Here is a 17,985-nt window from a genome sequence, read left to right as displayed (position 1 = left end):
ATAAATACTTAAGTCAGTATGGGATTATATGGTGGTGTATTTACAATAGAAGGAAGAAATTAAGAAGGAGAAAGAGGGAAAGGGGTAGAAATTAAAACTGCTCCTGCCTGGGTTGAGCCAGGCAGGAGTTCAGAGGCCTCAGCCAAGGAAAAGGGGAGTCAGTCTTACACTCACCATGTGACCATTGTAAGATAATTTTAGTGTTTTGACTTAAATATAAATAATTAATTGCTAGGGATGATTCCCAAATAATAAAATACACAAGTCAGCTGGGAATTATGGAGACTTTAATTAATATAGAGAGAAGAAATTAAGGGAAAAGAGAGAGAGAGAGAGAGAGAGAGAGAGAGAGAGAGAGAGAGAGAGAGAGAGAGAGTTTAAACTGCTCTGGCTCAGGCTGAGCCAGGCAGTAGTTAAAGGCCTTGGCCAAAGTGGCCTCCCTGAGCCTAAGTGAAAGGGAGTCAGTCTTATCACTCACCACGTGACCTTCTCCAAGGAAGCTCCAGTCCTCCACTGAACTCTGTCTCCTGAACTGAGTTCAAAGACCCTGACCTGACTTTTTAGCCTCCTTTTAAAGAGAATTTTCTCTTATGTCACCTCTCCTAAATTTTCACATCTACCAATCACAGTAGACACTTTTTTCCAGGACTGCCCATTCTTAGTTCTGACCACTCTTTAGTTCTCACCTTCTCTGGTTAGATTATATCTTCTGAGTACTTCACACTTCTTTGTTAAGCTTACCTTTTGTGAGTTACTTGACCTTTTTGTGATTAGTTGAACCTTTACAGGTACTTAATACCTTTTTGTATTAGATCTAAAAATAGTCTTATTTTTATATATATAGAACCTTATATGAGGTTCTAACTTCACTATAAGGTAAGAGTTAAGTACCTTCATTGTTTAATCAGGAGTTTGCAACTTTATCTTGCCCAAAAGTATGTCTAAGTATGGGTGGAGTAATGTAAAGTTCCCAAGACATTCCTGATTCTTGTTAGATCAAGTATCTCCATTGTTACAATAAGGAAATAGCTAAATCAAATCTTTTAAAGTACAGTCTGAGTAGTTTTTAAGATTCATACCATCTAAAATGAAGCAGTCTGATGAGCTCTTCCAGGCTCAAGTTCTAGGGCCAAGTCTGCCAAAGCTCCCAATGCCACCCAGAGAGAGACAGGAGAGAGGAAGTCATACAAAATAAATAAGCAGTTCTTTACATCACTTCCTCTTGTCTCACATGTACCAATGATACCTTAAGTTTGGCTTAGGGTAGCCCAGGGGGGTCTGTCAGTTGTTTCTGATTTGTCACTTGCTAGCACATATCGGTCATAGGCCATCCTCCTCACAGTTAATACTTAAGTGGGGGTGTATACATTCCTGGTTGCTAGGATTCTAAAGACTAAGCAGGGTGGAGTAAATCTAAACTCCACAGCCCTTGGGTTTAATAACCTTGGTTCCAACACTCTAGCACAGCTTCCCCTTCATAGTTTTTAGCCAACCATTCACACAGTTACTTTCTTACAGCTATTTTATCTTTCATCTGAACTTCACCATCCTCACACTTGCTTCCAATAGGGACACCACTTTGCTCACATACACATTCACAAACACACATACACCAAACCAAAAAACATAGTGCAGGATGGAGATTGAAGTCAGGTTGAACTGGACTCCATTTTGGAGAACTTTTGCCAACCATGAACACATTTATGTTCCAAAAATCCTCCAGATACCTTGTCCATATTTTATAGACATAACTTCCACCACAGCAGCCCCACTGGGGAATCTGCCAACAGGACCCATATAACTATGGTTGCCCATTTTCTCCTGATTAAAGAGTGGTTTACATTCCCAAAATATAGGAGATAAGAGTTCTTTGTATGAGAGTGTCTACTTACCCAGCCAACTTGCTAAACTGACTCCCAATTGGAATTTAATGGGTCCCTGTGGGTGCTGCATGTCTGGAGTCTATTAGCAGGTAGTTTAAGCAGCTACAACTTTGAATCTTGGTGGGACCTCTATGTGTTAACTTGGGCAAAACACAGAATTAGCAAAGTAGTCAGAAAAATAAAATCTTTAATCAGGAAAGAGACAGTGTTCAATATTTAGCCACCACACAGATTCTGCCACTCCGGCAACAGTATCTCTGAGAGGATAACTGTGCCAGATCATCCTCTGAAGAACAATGGAATTTGGGAAACTTATAAAGCTTTTGGGGAACTAACAGACAGGGAAGTATGATTGATTGACATTGCTATGGTTACAAGGAAATGAGAAGCTCAAACTGTACTGACAGAACACAAACAGGCTTGGGAAAGAAACCATAGCCAGAGACTGGGGCATCAGGAAGTGAGCTAATTAATAGGTATTAAAACATGGGGCCCAGGTGTTGGCTTTCTTGGGAAGGGATCTCTGATGGAATGGGAAAAGCTTCTAAGACTAAAAGGGTACTTAGTATTTGATTAGATATGCTAGTTCCACCTAAACTGAACATCACTTACTTTAAGGTCTATTGTTCAGTCTGAAAAGGCTAAAACTGAGATCTCTCTTAAGGCGAACTTAAGGCAACAAAAGCCAAACTTGGAGTCTCCAGATTTCAAGTTGACATTGTATATCAGGATTAAAGCAGAGTTATTTGATGTAAAAGTTTTTCCCCTCTTCCTATTGACATTGCTCTGAGCTATTGGATTTTTTCAAATAAAAGCTTTTTTTTCTATGATCAAAATTACTTATTTTATCTTTTGTGACCATGTTTTTGGTTAGGAATTTGCCTCTCTTCTGTAACTCTGAAAATCACCTGTTTTGATTTTACCAATAATATGATTTTTAGTGTTCAGATCATGTATTGGTTTTTGTGGCATGTAGGGTTGGAACTTTGAGTTTGTCTTAGAATCTGACTCATAAAAGAGCTGGAATGGTCCTGAAACTAAGTAAGCATTTTCCTAAAGAAGTTGCATAGCAGTTGCAATTTGGGGAAAAAATGAATAGATGACAGTGCAAGGAGAGTTATGTAAAATATCATAAGACTTGTTCAGTGGCATATTGTAATGATAATGGACTTCAAATGCCTGAACTTTTACTGGAGCTCTTTCCCTGACATAAAGCCAAACAGCCAATACATTTCTTAACTTGTGTTAAAGATAATTTTATCTTTCAAATGGTGAAGAAACCAACAACGAGAAGCAGTTTGTTGTTCAGTGACTCTTCCTGGCCCCATTAGTAGTTTTCTTGGCAAAGATACTAGGGTGATTGGCTATTTCATTTTCCAGTTTATTTTACAGATGAGGAAACTGAGGCAAACAGGGTCAAACAATTTCCCCAGGATCATGCAGCTAGTCTGAGGTTGGATTTGAACTCAGGAAGATGAGTTTTTCTGACTCCAGCTCTATTGTGCTACCTAACAAACACTGTGTTGTACTTATACACATAATCAATAGTTAATACCCTTTTCTCAATTCTTGACCTCTTAGAAAGCTTTCAGATTGTCAGTATCCCTCTTCTTCTTGACACTTTCCCATCTTTAGATTTTTATGTCCTCCTGGTTCTCCTACCTATATGACCCATTCCTCAGGCTTCTTTGCTATTAACATGAAGGTCTCTTCTGCTCCCCTTCCCCTAATGCATAATGGCTTTGTTCTGGGGCCTCTTCTCTTTTCCTCCTATACTGTCTTGCTTTATAATCTCAGGAGTTCCCTGAGTTATAATCAGGAGATTATAAAGGTTCAATTATGCTGATGATTTCCAGATTTATAGACATCCAACTCTAATCTCTCCTGACATACTCTTACGTCAACTGCTTTTAGGACCTCTCCAATTGGATGTCCCATAGGAATTTCAAATTCATCATGTCCAAAACAGAAATTATCTACCCCTCGCCTGTCAACTTGGAAAAACACAGAACCACTATAGTAGTCATTAAAAAAAGAAAACTTTATAATCAGGATAAGAGACCTTATTGGCAATGACACAGAGACAGGCTTTAAAGACCACACAGATCCAAAGCTCTGGGACTCTGGAGACAGTGTCTCTGTGAGAATGCACCCCTAAAGATGATTCTCCAAAGAATAATAGAACATAGGGGTCTTTTATACCTTTGGAGGAATTAAGAACAGAAAACATACTTTGACTAGTTATAAGCAGCCTTGGGAAAGAGGCCATAGCCAGAAGCTGAGGTATCTGGGAGTGGTCCAGGCAAGGCACTCTGGGCAACCTGAGAAAGGACTTCAAATACAAAAAGGGTACTTAAGAATTGATTAACTAATCCCACCTAAACTGGGATCATTAAGTTCTTTAAGGTTTATTGTTCAGTCAAAGACTAAGTCAGTCTGGGACTACCCTCAAGGCAAGGACTCAAGGGACAGGGGCAAACTTGGAGTTTCCAGAAATAAAGTTGACATGCCCTTTCCAATTTCCTCATTGAGGTTACCAGCATTCCCCTACTTATCCAGGCTTACATCTTCAATGTCAGCCTCATCTCATTTGCACTCACCACACATATCCAATCTATCATCAAATCTTATTATTCCTTTTCCACATTTCTTATATGGATCCCCTTCTCTCCACTCACAGCTACCACATTAGTTTCTGCAGAACCTTATCACCTCATGCCTAGATGAGCACAGTAGACTAGCTGGTTTCCATGTCTCAAGTCACTCATAACTGTGCATTGAGAACTGCTAAACTTAAGTTACATGACCGAGCATTTTTTTTAATCTACTAGAGTGAGGCTTCCTTATTGTCCCTGGGTGGAAGGATATTAAATGAAAAATGAATTTGACTTTGTATTGTCAAGCACTAGAAGTTCTGAAGCAAAATTGTTTCTTTGTGTTTGTTAGGTTGACATTTATTCTTAAAGGCATAAGACTTTTTGTTCTCATAAGAGTATTTAAGTTGGCCAGAGGGAAAAGGAAGTTTGAAAAAGCAATTAGAAAAATGGTAAGTGACTAAATTGTTTTTTTGATTCTGAAGGATGTCAGTTTTTCTAGCTAGTTCATTTATAAAGTGCCCACTATGAGTCAGGCACTGTGAAAAGTCCTTTATAAGTACAGTCATCACTCCCTATATGTGGTTCATTTATCCTGGCTTCAATGTATCTTGGGTTTAAAAAAAATTCAATTCTGTATTGAAGAGTTTTCGCTATATTGTAGGATTTTGCGGATGAATACCATACTGTACACAATGGAAATGCAGTACACCACTACTGCTTGCGCAAGTTTGCCAGTGTGAAATTGTATACAGCACACTATTGGATGATGGAATAAAAGGTGGCCAACCACAGCTCTATGTCCTGTGTCCTGGGCACTGATTGGCTCAGTGTTTATAAGAATGTGGGAAAGCTTAATAAGAGTATGGAAAAGATTTATAGGAGAATGGGAAGGATTTATAAAGCTTATATATATAATATACATAATAAAATAAATATAATGCTGCTACTTCACAGATTTTCACCTATGGGAAGGTGTCTCTGGAACATAACTCCCACTATAGGTGAGAGATAACTATATTGTCTCAGTTGATCCTCACAACAATCCTAGGAAATAGGTGCTTTTAAGCCTCTTTTACCATTCAGGAAACTAAAAACAGAAGTTGTGATTTGCTCACAGCTATTATGTGCCAGAGGCTAGATTTGAATTACAGATCTCCCTAATTCTAGGTTCAGTATTCTGTCCACTATGCAATCTAACTATCCCTTGTTCTGGGAGGTATTGGCAAGGATGACAGATGTCTATGTAACACTACGTGTTATTTTTAGGTTGGCATATACTTCACAATCTGCCATTTTTTTCTCCAAGGTTTCAGAAAACAAAAGACGTTATAAGAAAGATGGATTTGACCTGGACCTCACTTATGTTACTGGTTTGTGCAGTTTAATGAAATTAACTAATGAATATCCACAATGATTTGTTGGTTTGCATGTACTAACTTAAATATTTTGTTCTCTTGGCAATAGTTCAGTTTCTGTTTTGCCTTGGTTTAATCCAAACCAGAATGGTTTTTCAAAACATTTTTTTATTCCAAAAACCTTTCTCTTAGTTCTTACTAAACTTAGTTCTTGCAAAACCTTACTTAGTTCTCTTCTATTTTTTGCAATATAGAATGGAAGGAGATGGGAGTATACACATAGATGCCAGAATGAAATAAAGCTGGTAGTGTTATAATAATATATAATAATATAAAAATATTTGCATTGATTCCCAACATGGGGGATGGGGATAGGAATCAATGCAAAATTTTTTATTATCTCAACCAGAAGGTATTTGACTATCAGATATATTTTATATACTACAGGAAGATAATTCTTCCTATTCTCTTTTATGATATGCCTTAGTAATCAAGAACTTGGTTTCATTAAGGCAAGTTGAATGCATGTTCAATTGATAGCATATTCAAAACTGATCTACTTTCTGTCAAATTTCTTAAATTTGTGTTTAGAATAATCTAGAGTGAGATTCTATAAAATCGGATTTGGCACAGGGACTCCAGAAAGAGACTTCAATTGGAAGATTTCCCAGGAATTCACTATTTTGCAAAGTTTTTGGATGAGTGGAAGTCACATCCAGAAGCATTTATGAAGCACCTTTTATGAACCTGGCATGGTGTCACTGGAATGTAAAAGACTGTCTTTTTGCTCAAGAAACTCACCACCTAAAGAGGGAGATAACATGTACAAACTACATACAAACAAGATATATACAGGATAGGTTGAAGACAATCTTGTTTAGCCATTTTCAGACTTGTCTAACTCTCAGAGACCCCATTTAACTTAGTGGAGTGGTTTGCCATTTTTCTTCTGTAGATAATTTTACAGATGAAGAACTGAGGCAAACAGGGTTAAATGATTTCCTCAGGATCACACAGCTATTAAATATCTGAGGCCAGATTTGAACTCACAAGGATGAATTTTCCTAACTCTACTTTCTCCACTGTGGCTGCTCATGGAGACAATCTTAGAAAGCACTAACTAGCATTATGGAAGACCAAGAAAAGCTTCCTTCAAACTTATAGAGCCCTAATTCTGACTTGAACTTCCAAAGGTCCTTGGGACCAAATGTGAATTATACTATCTGAACCTCTTTCACTCCCAAGGTTATTCCTGTTGAGAACAGATATAAATCCTTTTTCAATGAGCCTCAATTAAAATTAGGGAATTCAGTTAGAACTAGATTACCCTTGAAACATAGAACTAAATGATTATCCTACTCCATGAATTTTTCCAGATGTCAATCTACATCTGGTCATAGGATTGATTAGTTTCTATCCTATGACTTCTAACTCCTTGAAAAAAAACAACCTTTTTACTAGAAAAGGGACTTCTGAATATAAGTAGTCTGATAAATAAATACATATCAAATATGTTCATATGTATATTTATAAAATCTTATTTGATAATTTCAGTGTTTTTAATAGGAGTCATTTTTTTGCTTTCAGATAATGTTATTGCCATGTCATTCCCATCATCTGGACGTGAGTCATTCTATAGAAATCCCATTAAGGTAAGAGAGAACATTATCTAATAAGTACCCATTTTATATTTTTTCTTTGGAAATAGACTGACGAATCCATTGAAATATTATATTTCAAGGGAGATATCAAGATAGAAGCTGTGTGACCTGGGGCAAGTCTCTTAACCATCATTGTCTAGTCCTTACTGTTCTTTTGCCTTACAACCATAAAGTAAGGGTTTTAAAAAAAAAAGATAGATAGTCCCGGACTTATGTTTATGTTATCTCTGAGAATCAGCTCTGCATTGGTACCATAAAATGGACTCCTCAATTCCTATCCATTTCTTTTTAGTAATTTTGGGGGTACTTCTACAAATTTAACCTATGTAAATGGCAAATTTTCTTTCCTTCTCCTTCTTCTTTCCTTCCCTGTTCTATCAAGTGATAGTGCTTCTGACCTGTTCTGACTCAGTTACACCTATTTTTCTTCCACCTGAGTTTTAGGACTGATTTCATTGGTTCTTCCTGTTAGGGTCCGGGATTTCGCCCACCACCATGGAAGACCAAAAGACAATGCAATCAAGCAAAAGGGTCATTTATTGAACTGGTGTGCACCAGCAGCACACACCAGGGGAGCCCCGCCATAAAGTTCCAATCGTAGTCTGGGGATGCTGGGATATATATCGCCTCCAGCATGCATAGGGCCCCCCCAGTCCCTATCTGGTACATACCATTGTTGGAATGTTTGCCAGCATTTATGGTCCCTAAGTTCTTATCTGGGACCTACTGCTGCTGGGACCTTTGACATATTAACTTCCAAGGTCTGGCAATTTCCTGCTCTGGCCCCTAAGTTCTTATCTGGTACCTACTGCTGGGATCTTTGACATATTAACTTCCAAGGCCTGACAGTTTCCTGCTCCCTCATTCCATCCTAGTATCCTATACTCACTACCTTTTATCTTATTATTTTCTCTCAACTCCCTAAAGAAGGGGATATGGATTTTCATTGAAGAATTTCAGAGCCTGCCCTAATGACTATGAAATTAAAATAAGATACTTTATTATAGAGTTCTTTAAATGGGTAGTTTCTCCATAAAATTTTAAAGTGTTAAAAGAAAAATTTGCATTTAGTCTATAAATATTTCTAAAACAAATACTATGTGTTGTTCTAAATTCTGGTTGCAGAACTCTTAAAAATTAAATCCTTTAATCAGCTCATTTAATTTCTCCTTTAAAAATTTAAAGGCTATACCATGTGTTGCAGAAATGTTTAGTATTGATATTACCTCACTGATTATACTACCTTTTAGCAAGATGTAATTTCCTTTATCTCTTTTAATCAGTATTTTTGCTTTACTTTCGTCTGAGATTATAATTGCTACTCCTGCTTTTTTCTACTTCAGATGATACACAATAAATTCTGCTCCAGCCCCTTACCTTTACTCTCTGTATGCCTCCCTTTATCAAGTGTGTTTCTTACAAACAACATATTGTAGTATTCTGTTTTTTAATTCACTCTGCTACCTGCTTCTATTTGGTGGATGAGTTCATCCTATTCATATTCACAGTTACGTTTTTACCAACTGTGTATTCCCCACCATCTTATTTTCCCATTTGGTCCTACTCTTTCTCTCTCTGTTCACTCTATCCCTCCTCACAAATATTTTGCTTTGAGTTGCCACCCTCCATTTTTCCTTCTATTCCCTTCAGTTACCTCCTCTCTTGTCTTATTCATCTCCTACTTCACTATAGGGTAAGGAAGGATTCTATGTCTGAATGGTTATGGTTGTTTTCCCACTCTGAGCCAATTCCTCCTATTAGAATAAGGTTTAAGGATTGCTTATCATCACTCTCATCTTCCCTTCCATTGTAATAGGTTTTTGCAGGTAAGATAATTTACTGCATTCCATTTCTCTATTCCCTTTTCTCTCAGTGCAACCATCTTTTTCACCCCTTGATTTATTTTTGTATATCACATAATCCTAATCAGCTTAGTTCCATACACTCTATGCTCCTTCTAACTATACTAATACTGATAAAAAAATTTTAAGAATTACAATATCATCTTTACACATAGGAATATATAAACAATCTGAACTTATTAAATCCCTTAAATTTTCTCTTTCTTATTTACCTTTTTATGTTTCTCTTGAACATATTTGAACAAAATTTCTCTTTAAGTTTGGTATTTTCATCAGGAATGCTTGGAAATCTTCTATTTTATTAAATGGTCACTATTCCCTTGAAAGAATATACTCAGTTTTGCTTAGCAGTTGATTCTAGGTTGTAAACCTAATTCTTTTGCCTTCTGGAATATCATATTCCAAGCTTTCTTATCCTTTAATGTGGAGGCTGCTAAATCCTGTATAACCCTGACTATGGCTCCATGGTATTTTAATTGTTTCTTTCTAGCTGCTTTCAGTATTTTTCTCCTTGGCTTAGGAATTCTTGAATTTAGCTGTAATATTCCTGGTAGTTGTCATTTGGGGATTTATTTTAGGAGGTGTTCTGTACATTCTTTTAATGTTTATTTTACCCTCTTATTCCAGAATATCAGGGCAATTTTCTTTGGTAATTTCTTGTACTATAATGTCTGGGATTTTTTTTTATTATGATAGCTTTAAGTTTAGTTTAACAGTTCTTAAATTGTTACCCTTGGATCTTTTTTTTTCCTTGTCAGCTATTTTTTTTAATGAGATACTTCATATTTTTTCTTTTGTTCATTCTTTTGATTTTGTTTTATTGTTTCTTGATGTCTCTTAAAGTCAATAGATTCCAGTTGCACAATTCTAATTTTTAAGAATTGAGTTTCTTCCATGAGCTTTTGAATCACCTTTTCCATTTGTTCATTTTACTTCTTAGGAAACTCTTTTCTTCATTGGATTTTTTCACTTCTTTTTCCTTTTGGTTAATTATGCTTTGCATTGCTTTCATTTCTCTTCCCCATTTTTCCTCTACCTCTCTTAATTCATTTTTTAAAATCCTTTTTAAGATCTTCCAGAGGGGCAGCTGCATGGTTCAGTGGAGTGAGAGCCAGGCCCAGAGATGAGAGGTCCTGGGGTCAAATCTGACCTTAGTCACTTCCTAGCTGTGCGATCCTGGGCAAGTCACTTGACCCCCATTGCCTAGCCTAACCACTCTTCTGCTTAGAACCAATATACAATATTGATTCCAAGATGGAAGGTAAAGGTTTAAAAAAAAGACCTTCCAAAGCTGGAAACAAATTTGTATTTTCTTTGAAGTTTTGCATATAGCTGCTTTGATCTCACTGTCCCTTTCTGAGAGTGCTCCTTGCTCTTCTTTGTCTCCATAAAACATTCTATTCTTAGGTGTTTTTTTTAATGTTTGCTCATTTTTCCAGACTTTTTCTTGACTTTTACTTTTATCTAAAAGGTGGACTCTGTTCTCAGTGTAAAGAGGGCACTCGCTTAAGCTTCAGTTTTTCCTTGCTTCTATCCTTACCTGTATTTCTGGGTTTTTGCAAGTTTCAGTTCTTCCAAAGTGGTATGATGGCCTGTGGACTGGGAGCTCTGAAAGTTACCTCCCATTGCTGTTGTGAGGACCAAATTACATTGTACATCTAAAATCAAAGTTCTATCTAAATACCAGTTATTATTACTAATAATAACTAGAGGGCCCAGTGGATAGAGCTTCAGGCCTGGAATCAAGATGAATTGATTTCAAATCCATCTTCAGATACTTACTAGCTTATGACCCCTAGGCACTTAACCCTGTTTACCTCAGTTTCCTCATCTGTAAAATAAGGGGTAGGGTGGCATAAGAAATGGCAAACAAGATTTTAGGAAAATCTAGAAAGACTCATATAAAGCAATGCATTGTAAAATGAGCATAAACAAGAGAATGTTGTGCACAGTAAAAACAAGAGTGTATGATGATCAGTTGTGAATGACTTAACTATTATTATCAACAAGGCAAGAATCCAGGACAACTCCGCAAGACTCATGACAAAAATGTATATGTCCATCACCATAGAAGTAACTGAGTCCAAATGCAGATTGAAGCCTACTATTCTTCACTTTATTTCCCCTCTAGTATTAGCAATATGTGTCTTGTTTCAAAAATGACACATATGGAAATATGTGCTGTATGATAACATATGTACAACCTATATCACATTATTTGCCTACTTTGGAAGGGAGGAGGTCTAGGAAAAAGGGAAAGAGCATGGATGGCAAAATCTTAGAAAACAATTATTAAAAACTGTATTGACATGTAATCTGAAAAAAATAAATTAAAAAAAAGATAAGGGGGGATATGAGTTAGAGAGGGAAATGGCAAATCATTCCAGCAGCTTTGCCAAGAAAACTCTTTTGGGGTGGTGAAGAGTTGGACACTGAAATCACTGAATAATAACATTATTATTCAAAAGTACTGAGAACCAATAGAAAATTTAATCATTTTGAGATAGGCAAATGCCTACATTTTCTTACATGCATTCATGAGAAAAAAATATTTATTTGTCTATATTTTAGGAAGTCGTGAAATTTCTGGATTTAAAACATCGAGACCACTACAAAATCTACAACTTGTGCAGTATGTATAAATTATCTCTTTTATTGTTTTGATTCTTAAGTGCTTAGCACAAAATGTTGTGACTGGAACAAAATAAGAACTTAATTAATACTAGTTGACTGCCTGCTGACTGAAGTCAATGTCTTCTTGGGGGTGATAGTCTCATGTCAGGGTAGTAGATGGAGCAGATGATAGAGTACCGGACCAGAGATCAGAAAGATCTCAGTTAAAAATCAGTCTCAGATACTAGTTGTGTGGCTCTGGACATGCTAGTTAACTTCTGTCTGCCTCAGTTTTTTCATATGCAAAATGAGGATAAACATAGCACCTGCTACCCAGGGTTCTTGTGAGGATTAAATGAATTATTTGTAAAATACTTAGCACAGTGCCCGCATATCATAAGTACTTGAGAAATGTTTATTCCTTATTCTGTCCTTCATCACTCAAATTTAATTTTCCTCCAGTGACCATTTCTAAAGAATCTTCACCCTCACTTCCACTTAAATTTAAAGGTCTTATTTTCTATTGGGTCCTGCTTTTTTAAGATAGAAGCTCAGGACTGGATCAAAATATTATAAAAAGGAAACATAAGGAAATAAGGAAAACTATCTTGATTAAAGACTTGCAAGCTGTAAAAACTAGAGGAAACTTTAGAAAACGTTAAGTTCAATATTCAGTTCTCATTGTTGGAGAGCCTGAGGCAAGTGACTTGGTCAAGGTGACACAGCCTTCTAGGATTAGAATCCAGGTCTTCTCATTTGCAACATAGTTCTCTTTCTATTCTACTCTGCCTCATTAATGAGAGAGAATGATCCCTTTTTAACTATTTTGTAGGAGAAGCCTATGTATATCTGCATCAGAATCACCATGGAAATGAAAAACACTTTTTCACATATCCAAGATCGAACTGCTTCCTCAAAATCAGCCACCCACTGATATCATGAAACTAGGCTATACAAGGGGAAAAATATTCCCACCTTCATGGTGATTCTGATTCAAGGATGTATCTGTTAGAATTAGGCTTGGGACCACTTTTGCCCTTCCTCCCCCCCCCCCAGAACTCAGATATATTAATACATATTTTTGATCCCATCCTTTCATCAGCTGTATTTACCACTGTCCTGGGTCCTATTGAATGCTGTCCCATGAGCCATTTGCTGAGATTTTATATGTCAGGGTTATGACCTCAGGACACAATTGGGCAACTAATACCACTACTCATCTCATGCTCCTAAAGATGCAAACTCTCCTGCAAGGAAGGTTCAACTATTCTTGGATAATGTTCCTTATGTGGGCAAATTCTTAGGTGGGCTAAGTTGATCTGCCATTTATATGTCTCCTATCAGCAAGGCTGGAAGGGACTCTGGAAGTGCATGGTCTCATGTAACATGTACACAGTACTTTGATCTTCTTGGAATAGAGGAATTCTAATGTTTGAAGGCAGTGGTAAAGTGTTGTTATTAGTACTAATATTATTCAAATGTGGTTCTCCTAAGCCTCTTGGCACCATTTCAAAATGTAAATTCCCAAAACGAATTTTGAGCATAAAAATATAAAAAAAATAAAATTTTGATATATGCTTAATTTATTAGTTTGATGAACAAGTTTGCCTCCTGTTATCTTTTTTAGGTGAGAAGACCTATAATCCTTCATTCTTCCATAACAGGGTAGAAAGATTCCCTATTGATGATCATAATGTTCCCAGTATAATGTAAGTTGTATGCCAAGATTGCTGAGGAAGGGAGGGCATTCGGTAGGGGGTAGGGATGGAGGAGGATCTTGATTTTTCAAAATAATATTTCTAAAACTCATTTACTTTAACCAGTGATATGCTGAAATTTGTGGACAGTGTATTTGAATGGATGGAACAGGATTCAGAAAATGTCATAGTAGTTCACTGTTTAGGAGGCAAAGGTAATACTGTTCTTTATCTTTTGGGTTCAACTTCTTTAGTTGTACTCTTTTAAAGTGAAAGAAAAAGGGTTCATATGAATTTTTATGTCATAATTTCTTTGTGTAGAATTATGAACTCAGACTAAGGTAGAACTATGTTCCTCAAACACCTTCTCTCTATTCTGATTACGACATGAAATGTATTTTTAGTTCTTTTTCCTAGTCACATGAGTCTCCAAAGCATAAGGTATGAATATATCTGATAAATGTTGAAAGTGAACACAGAGGTCTTACTAATTGAGAAAACATTTGAAAAAAAACACCACAGACAACAGAGAGGAAGTACATCATAACAGATAAGGATATCTGGCCTCAAAGCCAAGAGAACCTGTGTTTGAGTTCCACCCCTGACTTATATTGTCTGTGAGACCTTGGGCAAGTGTTTCAACTCCTCAGTGCTCTCTCTGAGTCTTAAGTTTCAGAGGAAATTCTGGTCTTAATTGGTATTCACAAAATTAATTGGTATTCACAAAATCACAAATCCAGTCCCCATCTCTATCCTCTGTATTGCCAAGATTTACAATAACTCTCAACTTTATTTCTCACATTTCTTATGACATACCTATTCAAATCCCACATGGCTCAGATTCTGTCTTGGAAGACCAAGAAAGCCCTCCCTGGCTATACTGGCCTAAAGTGGGCTCTTCCTCTTTTGAACTCCTATATTGTCTGGGAAAGCCATATAGCAATTGAACATATGCAATTTAAACATTTCAATGGCTAACTTTTTACATGATAAGCTAATTTGGCGAAGTAGATAGCAGGGTCCTTGAAAAAAAGAATTTGACTCTCCTAGTATATGTAATATTGTATATAATTGGCATTCAATAAGAGGACTTTGTTTTTGTTTTTTGTTTAAATAAATAAAAAAAAGATTTAGACTTTCCTAGAATTCACAATGTTATTCAGTGGTAACATAATTAAATGAAATATGGGAACTACAAATCTATCAAGCTGGAAGAAGAATAACTTTGGCATGTGATGTATGCGGAGGGTAGAGTCTCTTTCCATTCTGTTTCTTAAAGGGTTTTGAATAACTCTTCATAGATATTTAGACCATGATACTTGAGACGAGACCTCTGCTGTCAATCACTTAAGCTGGGTCCCAGGCATGATGTTATAGAGCTCTTTAGCTGTAAACATGCTTCTATGAGACCAAAGAGAAAAATGTTTTGTTTTTTCCTAATAGGCCTTTTTGAGCATATTGTAAAACTGAATTTTATCTGACTAAATAAGATATTTCAATTCAACAAACAAACATTAAATGGTGGCCATTGAAACACATTGGCAAAAAAACAACATCAACAACAATCCATTTTTTACTAAAAAATTAATAAGAAATGGCCTCTTTGCTCCAGGAGTTCCCATTAGTAAGAGAGACAGGACACAAACATAAATAACACTAATGGAAAGTAAAATATAGGAGGTCCCAAAGGACTCAGTGCAACTTTAGGCTTTAATAACTTAAAGACTTACATTATTAACATCCATTTGTGAATCTTAAAATTGCTCAGACTATATCTTAGAAGATTTGGTTAAGTTTTCCCCCTATTTTAACAATGGAGGTAACTTGATCAGGAATGTATTGAGAACTTTTAAAATTACGGCACCCTACTCAGACAGTGCCTTAGGGGAAGAAAAAGTTGCAAACTCCTGATTGAACAATGAAAAGTCCCTAACTCATACTTATAGTAAAGCTAGAGCCTTAAGCTAGGTCTATTTTCAGATCTAATACAAAAGGGTGCTAAGTACCTATAAAGGTTAAATTAGTACCTAAAAGGTCAAGCAACTTACAAAAGGCAAGCTTAACAAAAGAGGTATGAAGTACTCAGAGGATTTAATCTAACCAGAAAAGGTGAGAACAAAAGAACATGAGAACTAAGAATGGGCAGTCCTGGGGAAAAGCATCTACTGTGATTGGTAGATGTGAAAATTTAGGAGAGGTGACATAAGAGAAAATTTCTTTAAAAGGAAGGGATAAGAGGAATTCAAGGGAGTTATTGAATTTGAGTTGAATTAAGTTGGGGAAGTTAGTTGGAGTTAGAAGGGTTTGGAGTTGAAGTGAGGACTGGAGCTTGCTTGGAGATGATCTTGTGGTGAGTGATAAAGACTGACTCACTCTCCCTTAGGCTCAGGCCTTGGCCATTTTGGCCATGGCCCTTTTCTAGTGCTTGGCTTCTCTCTCTCTCTCTCTCTCTCTCTCTCTCTCTCTCTCTCTCTCTCTCTCTCTCTCTCTCTCTCTCTCTCTCTCTCTCTCTCTCTCTCTCTCTCTCTCTCCCCTTTCCTTAATTCCTTCATTTGTATTAATTAAAATCTCCATAAAACCCAGCTAACTTGGGTATTTTCATATTGGGGAATTTTCCCATGGCGACCACTTATTTTTTAGATTTTTAAGTCAAGACACTAAAAATTATCCCTTACAGTTTGGCCAAAACCTTTACTGAGTTTGGCATTTACAGTTTTTAACAATCACACATTAACTTAAAGATTAAATGCTATTAAAGCCTCAAACTTCACTGAGACCTTTGGAGGACATCCTTTATAATAAAAGCATAACAAAATACTTTGGAAGATATAAAGGAGTGCTAACTTCTAGCAGAAGAAATATGTGGCATTAAGAAGATATAGATTTGACTTAGGGCAAAGGAAAATATTGTGAAATTTTAGCTGAGACATTTAAGTGGCATGGAGGATAAATAAAGCACTGAACCTGAAGTAAGGAAGACCTGAGTTCAAACCCAGCCTCAGACCCTTACTAGCTATGTGACCCTTCTGTCTATCTCAGCCTTCTCCTCTGTAAAATGGGAATAATAAAAACATCAACCTCCCAAGGTTTTCCAGAGCATAAAATAAGACAATATTTATAAAGTATTTTGCAAACTTTAAAGTGCTATATAAATGCTATTCCTGGCAGGGGAAAATGATGAACCTGGAAGTCCAGACATCAGTTCAGGTTTGTGAAAGGTTTGATTATTTCTCAAGGACATTGCCTTGGACGAGTATATTTAGTTTGAAATAGAACAAATTGAAGTTATAAACTTAGTAAGTGGCTGGCAATAGTAAGATTCAGAATGCTCTCCTACCTATTGAGCAATGGTCACCTAATTTACTTTTTTTTTCCAGGTAGGACTGGAACTATGATCTGTATTTGGCTTATTGCTAGTGAACAATTTGAAACTGCAAAGGTATGGAATATAAAAATACTGTGTTTTTCTGCTGAATATTTAGATAGAACTTGCCAGACCAGAAAAACTATGGAGAGATTAGATGATATTAAGATTATTGTTTGAGCTTTGGGTTGGAAGCTGAATATATAATGTCTAAGGTACCTTTCAGCTCTTAAAATCCTTATAAAAAAATCATACCTATAATTTCATTGGCATAAGTATTCCTGGTGAAGAAATTCTGCCTAACAATGAAGATAGGTACATGCTCTGCAATTTATAGTCTTAAAGATTTGGCTAGAAATTAATGACATGTCCAAGATCATGTGGCCATATGTATCAAAGGCGAGCCTTGAACTCACATTGTCATTGTGATTATCACCATTGCTATTAATTAAACAGTGCCAACTATGTGCCAGGCACTGTGCTAAGCATTTTCTATTAGTCTTAATGTTATCTTTTAAGCTTCAAAGAAGATGTGCCCTTATCCTCCTTTACTGGGAAGGAATCAGGGAAGAATGGCAGAATTTAGAAAATAAACCACATGTCCTGGCAGCCAAAGATAAAATTACTTCATTTTGTCCTCCCTATTCACAGATGAGGAAACTTAAGGAAGCAGATGTTAAGTGATGACTTGCCTTAAGTAACGCAGACAGTAAGTTCCTGAGGTCAAATTTGAATTCAGATCTTCCTACCTGTAGGCCCAATATCTATGTCCCACATATTTCTGACTCTTAGGCCAGTTCTCTATCGAGAGAGATATCTGCCATACTGCCTGCCTTGATGCCTATGATTTTATGGTGCTTTAATGAGACATCTTTGGAGAGACCAATGCTTCTCTCCAAGTGACAAAAATGGCTGCCAGCATATGTAAATTATAGTCTAAATTCTGCTACTTA

General features: G+C 36.5%; 1 protein-coding gene across 2 annotated transcripts in view; it reads left to right on the top strand.

Annotated features, from left to right (window-relative positions):
• LOC100027993 (phosphatidylinositol 3,4,5-trisphosphate 3-phosphatase TPTE2-like) overlaps nucleotides 1-17,985 on the top strand; it is a 128,793-nt gene that overhangs the window by 64,977 nt on the left and 45,831 nt on the right. For both annotated transcript variants that reach the window (XM_016421919.2, XM_007495378.3), the window contains exons 8-14: nucleotides 4,830-4,929; nucleotides 5,787-5,850; nucleotides 7,423-7,487; nucleotides 11,930-11,990; nucleotides 13,599-13,680; nucleotides 13,795-13,883; nucleotides 17,046-17,107. In XM_016421919.2, the coding sequence (XP_016277405.2) occupies nucleotides 4,830-4,929; nucleotides 5,787-5,850; nucleotides 7,423-7,487; nucleotides 11,930-11,990; nucleotides 13,599-13,680; nucleotides 13,795-13,883; nucleotides 17,046-17,107 (523 nt within the window). The remainder of the gene's footprint in view (nucleotides 1-4,829; nucleotides 4,930-5,786; nucleotides 5,851-7,422; nucleotides 7,488-11,929; nucleotides 11,991-13,598; nucleotides 13,681-13,794; nucleotides 13,884-17,045; nucleotides 17,108-17,985) is intronic.

This window comes from Monodelphis domestica, chromosome 4, assembly GCF_027887165.1.
Source record: "Monodelphis domestica isolate mMonDom1 chromosome 4, mMonDom1.pri, whole genome shotgun sequence".
Classification (NCBI taxonomy): Eukaryota; Metazoa; Chordata; class Mammalia; order Didelphimorphia; family Didelphidae; genus Monodelphis; species Monodelphis domestica.
Note: the sequence above shows the minus strand (reverse complement) of the source record. Positions and strands in the feature narration are given on the sequence as shown.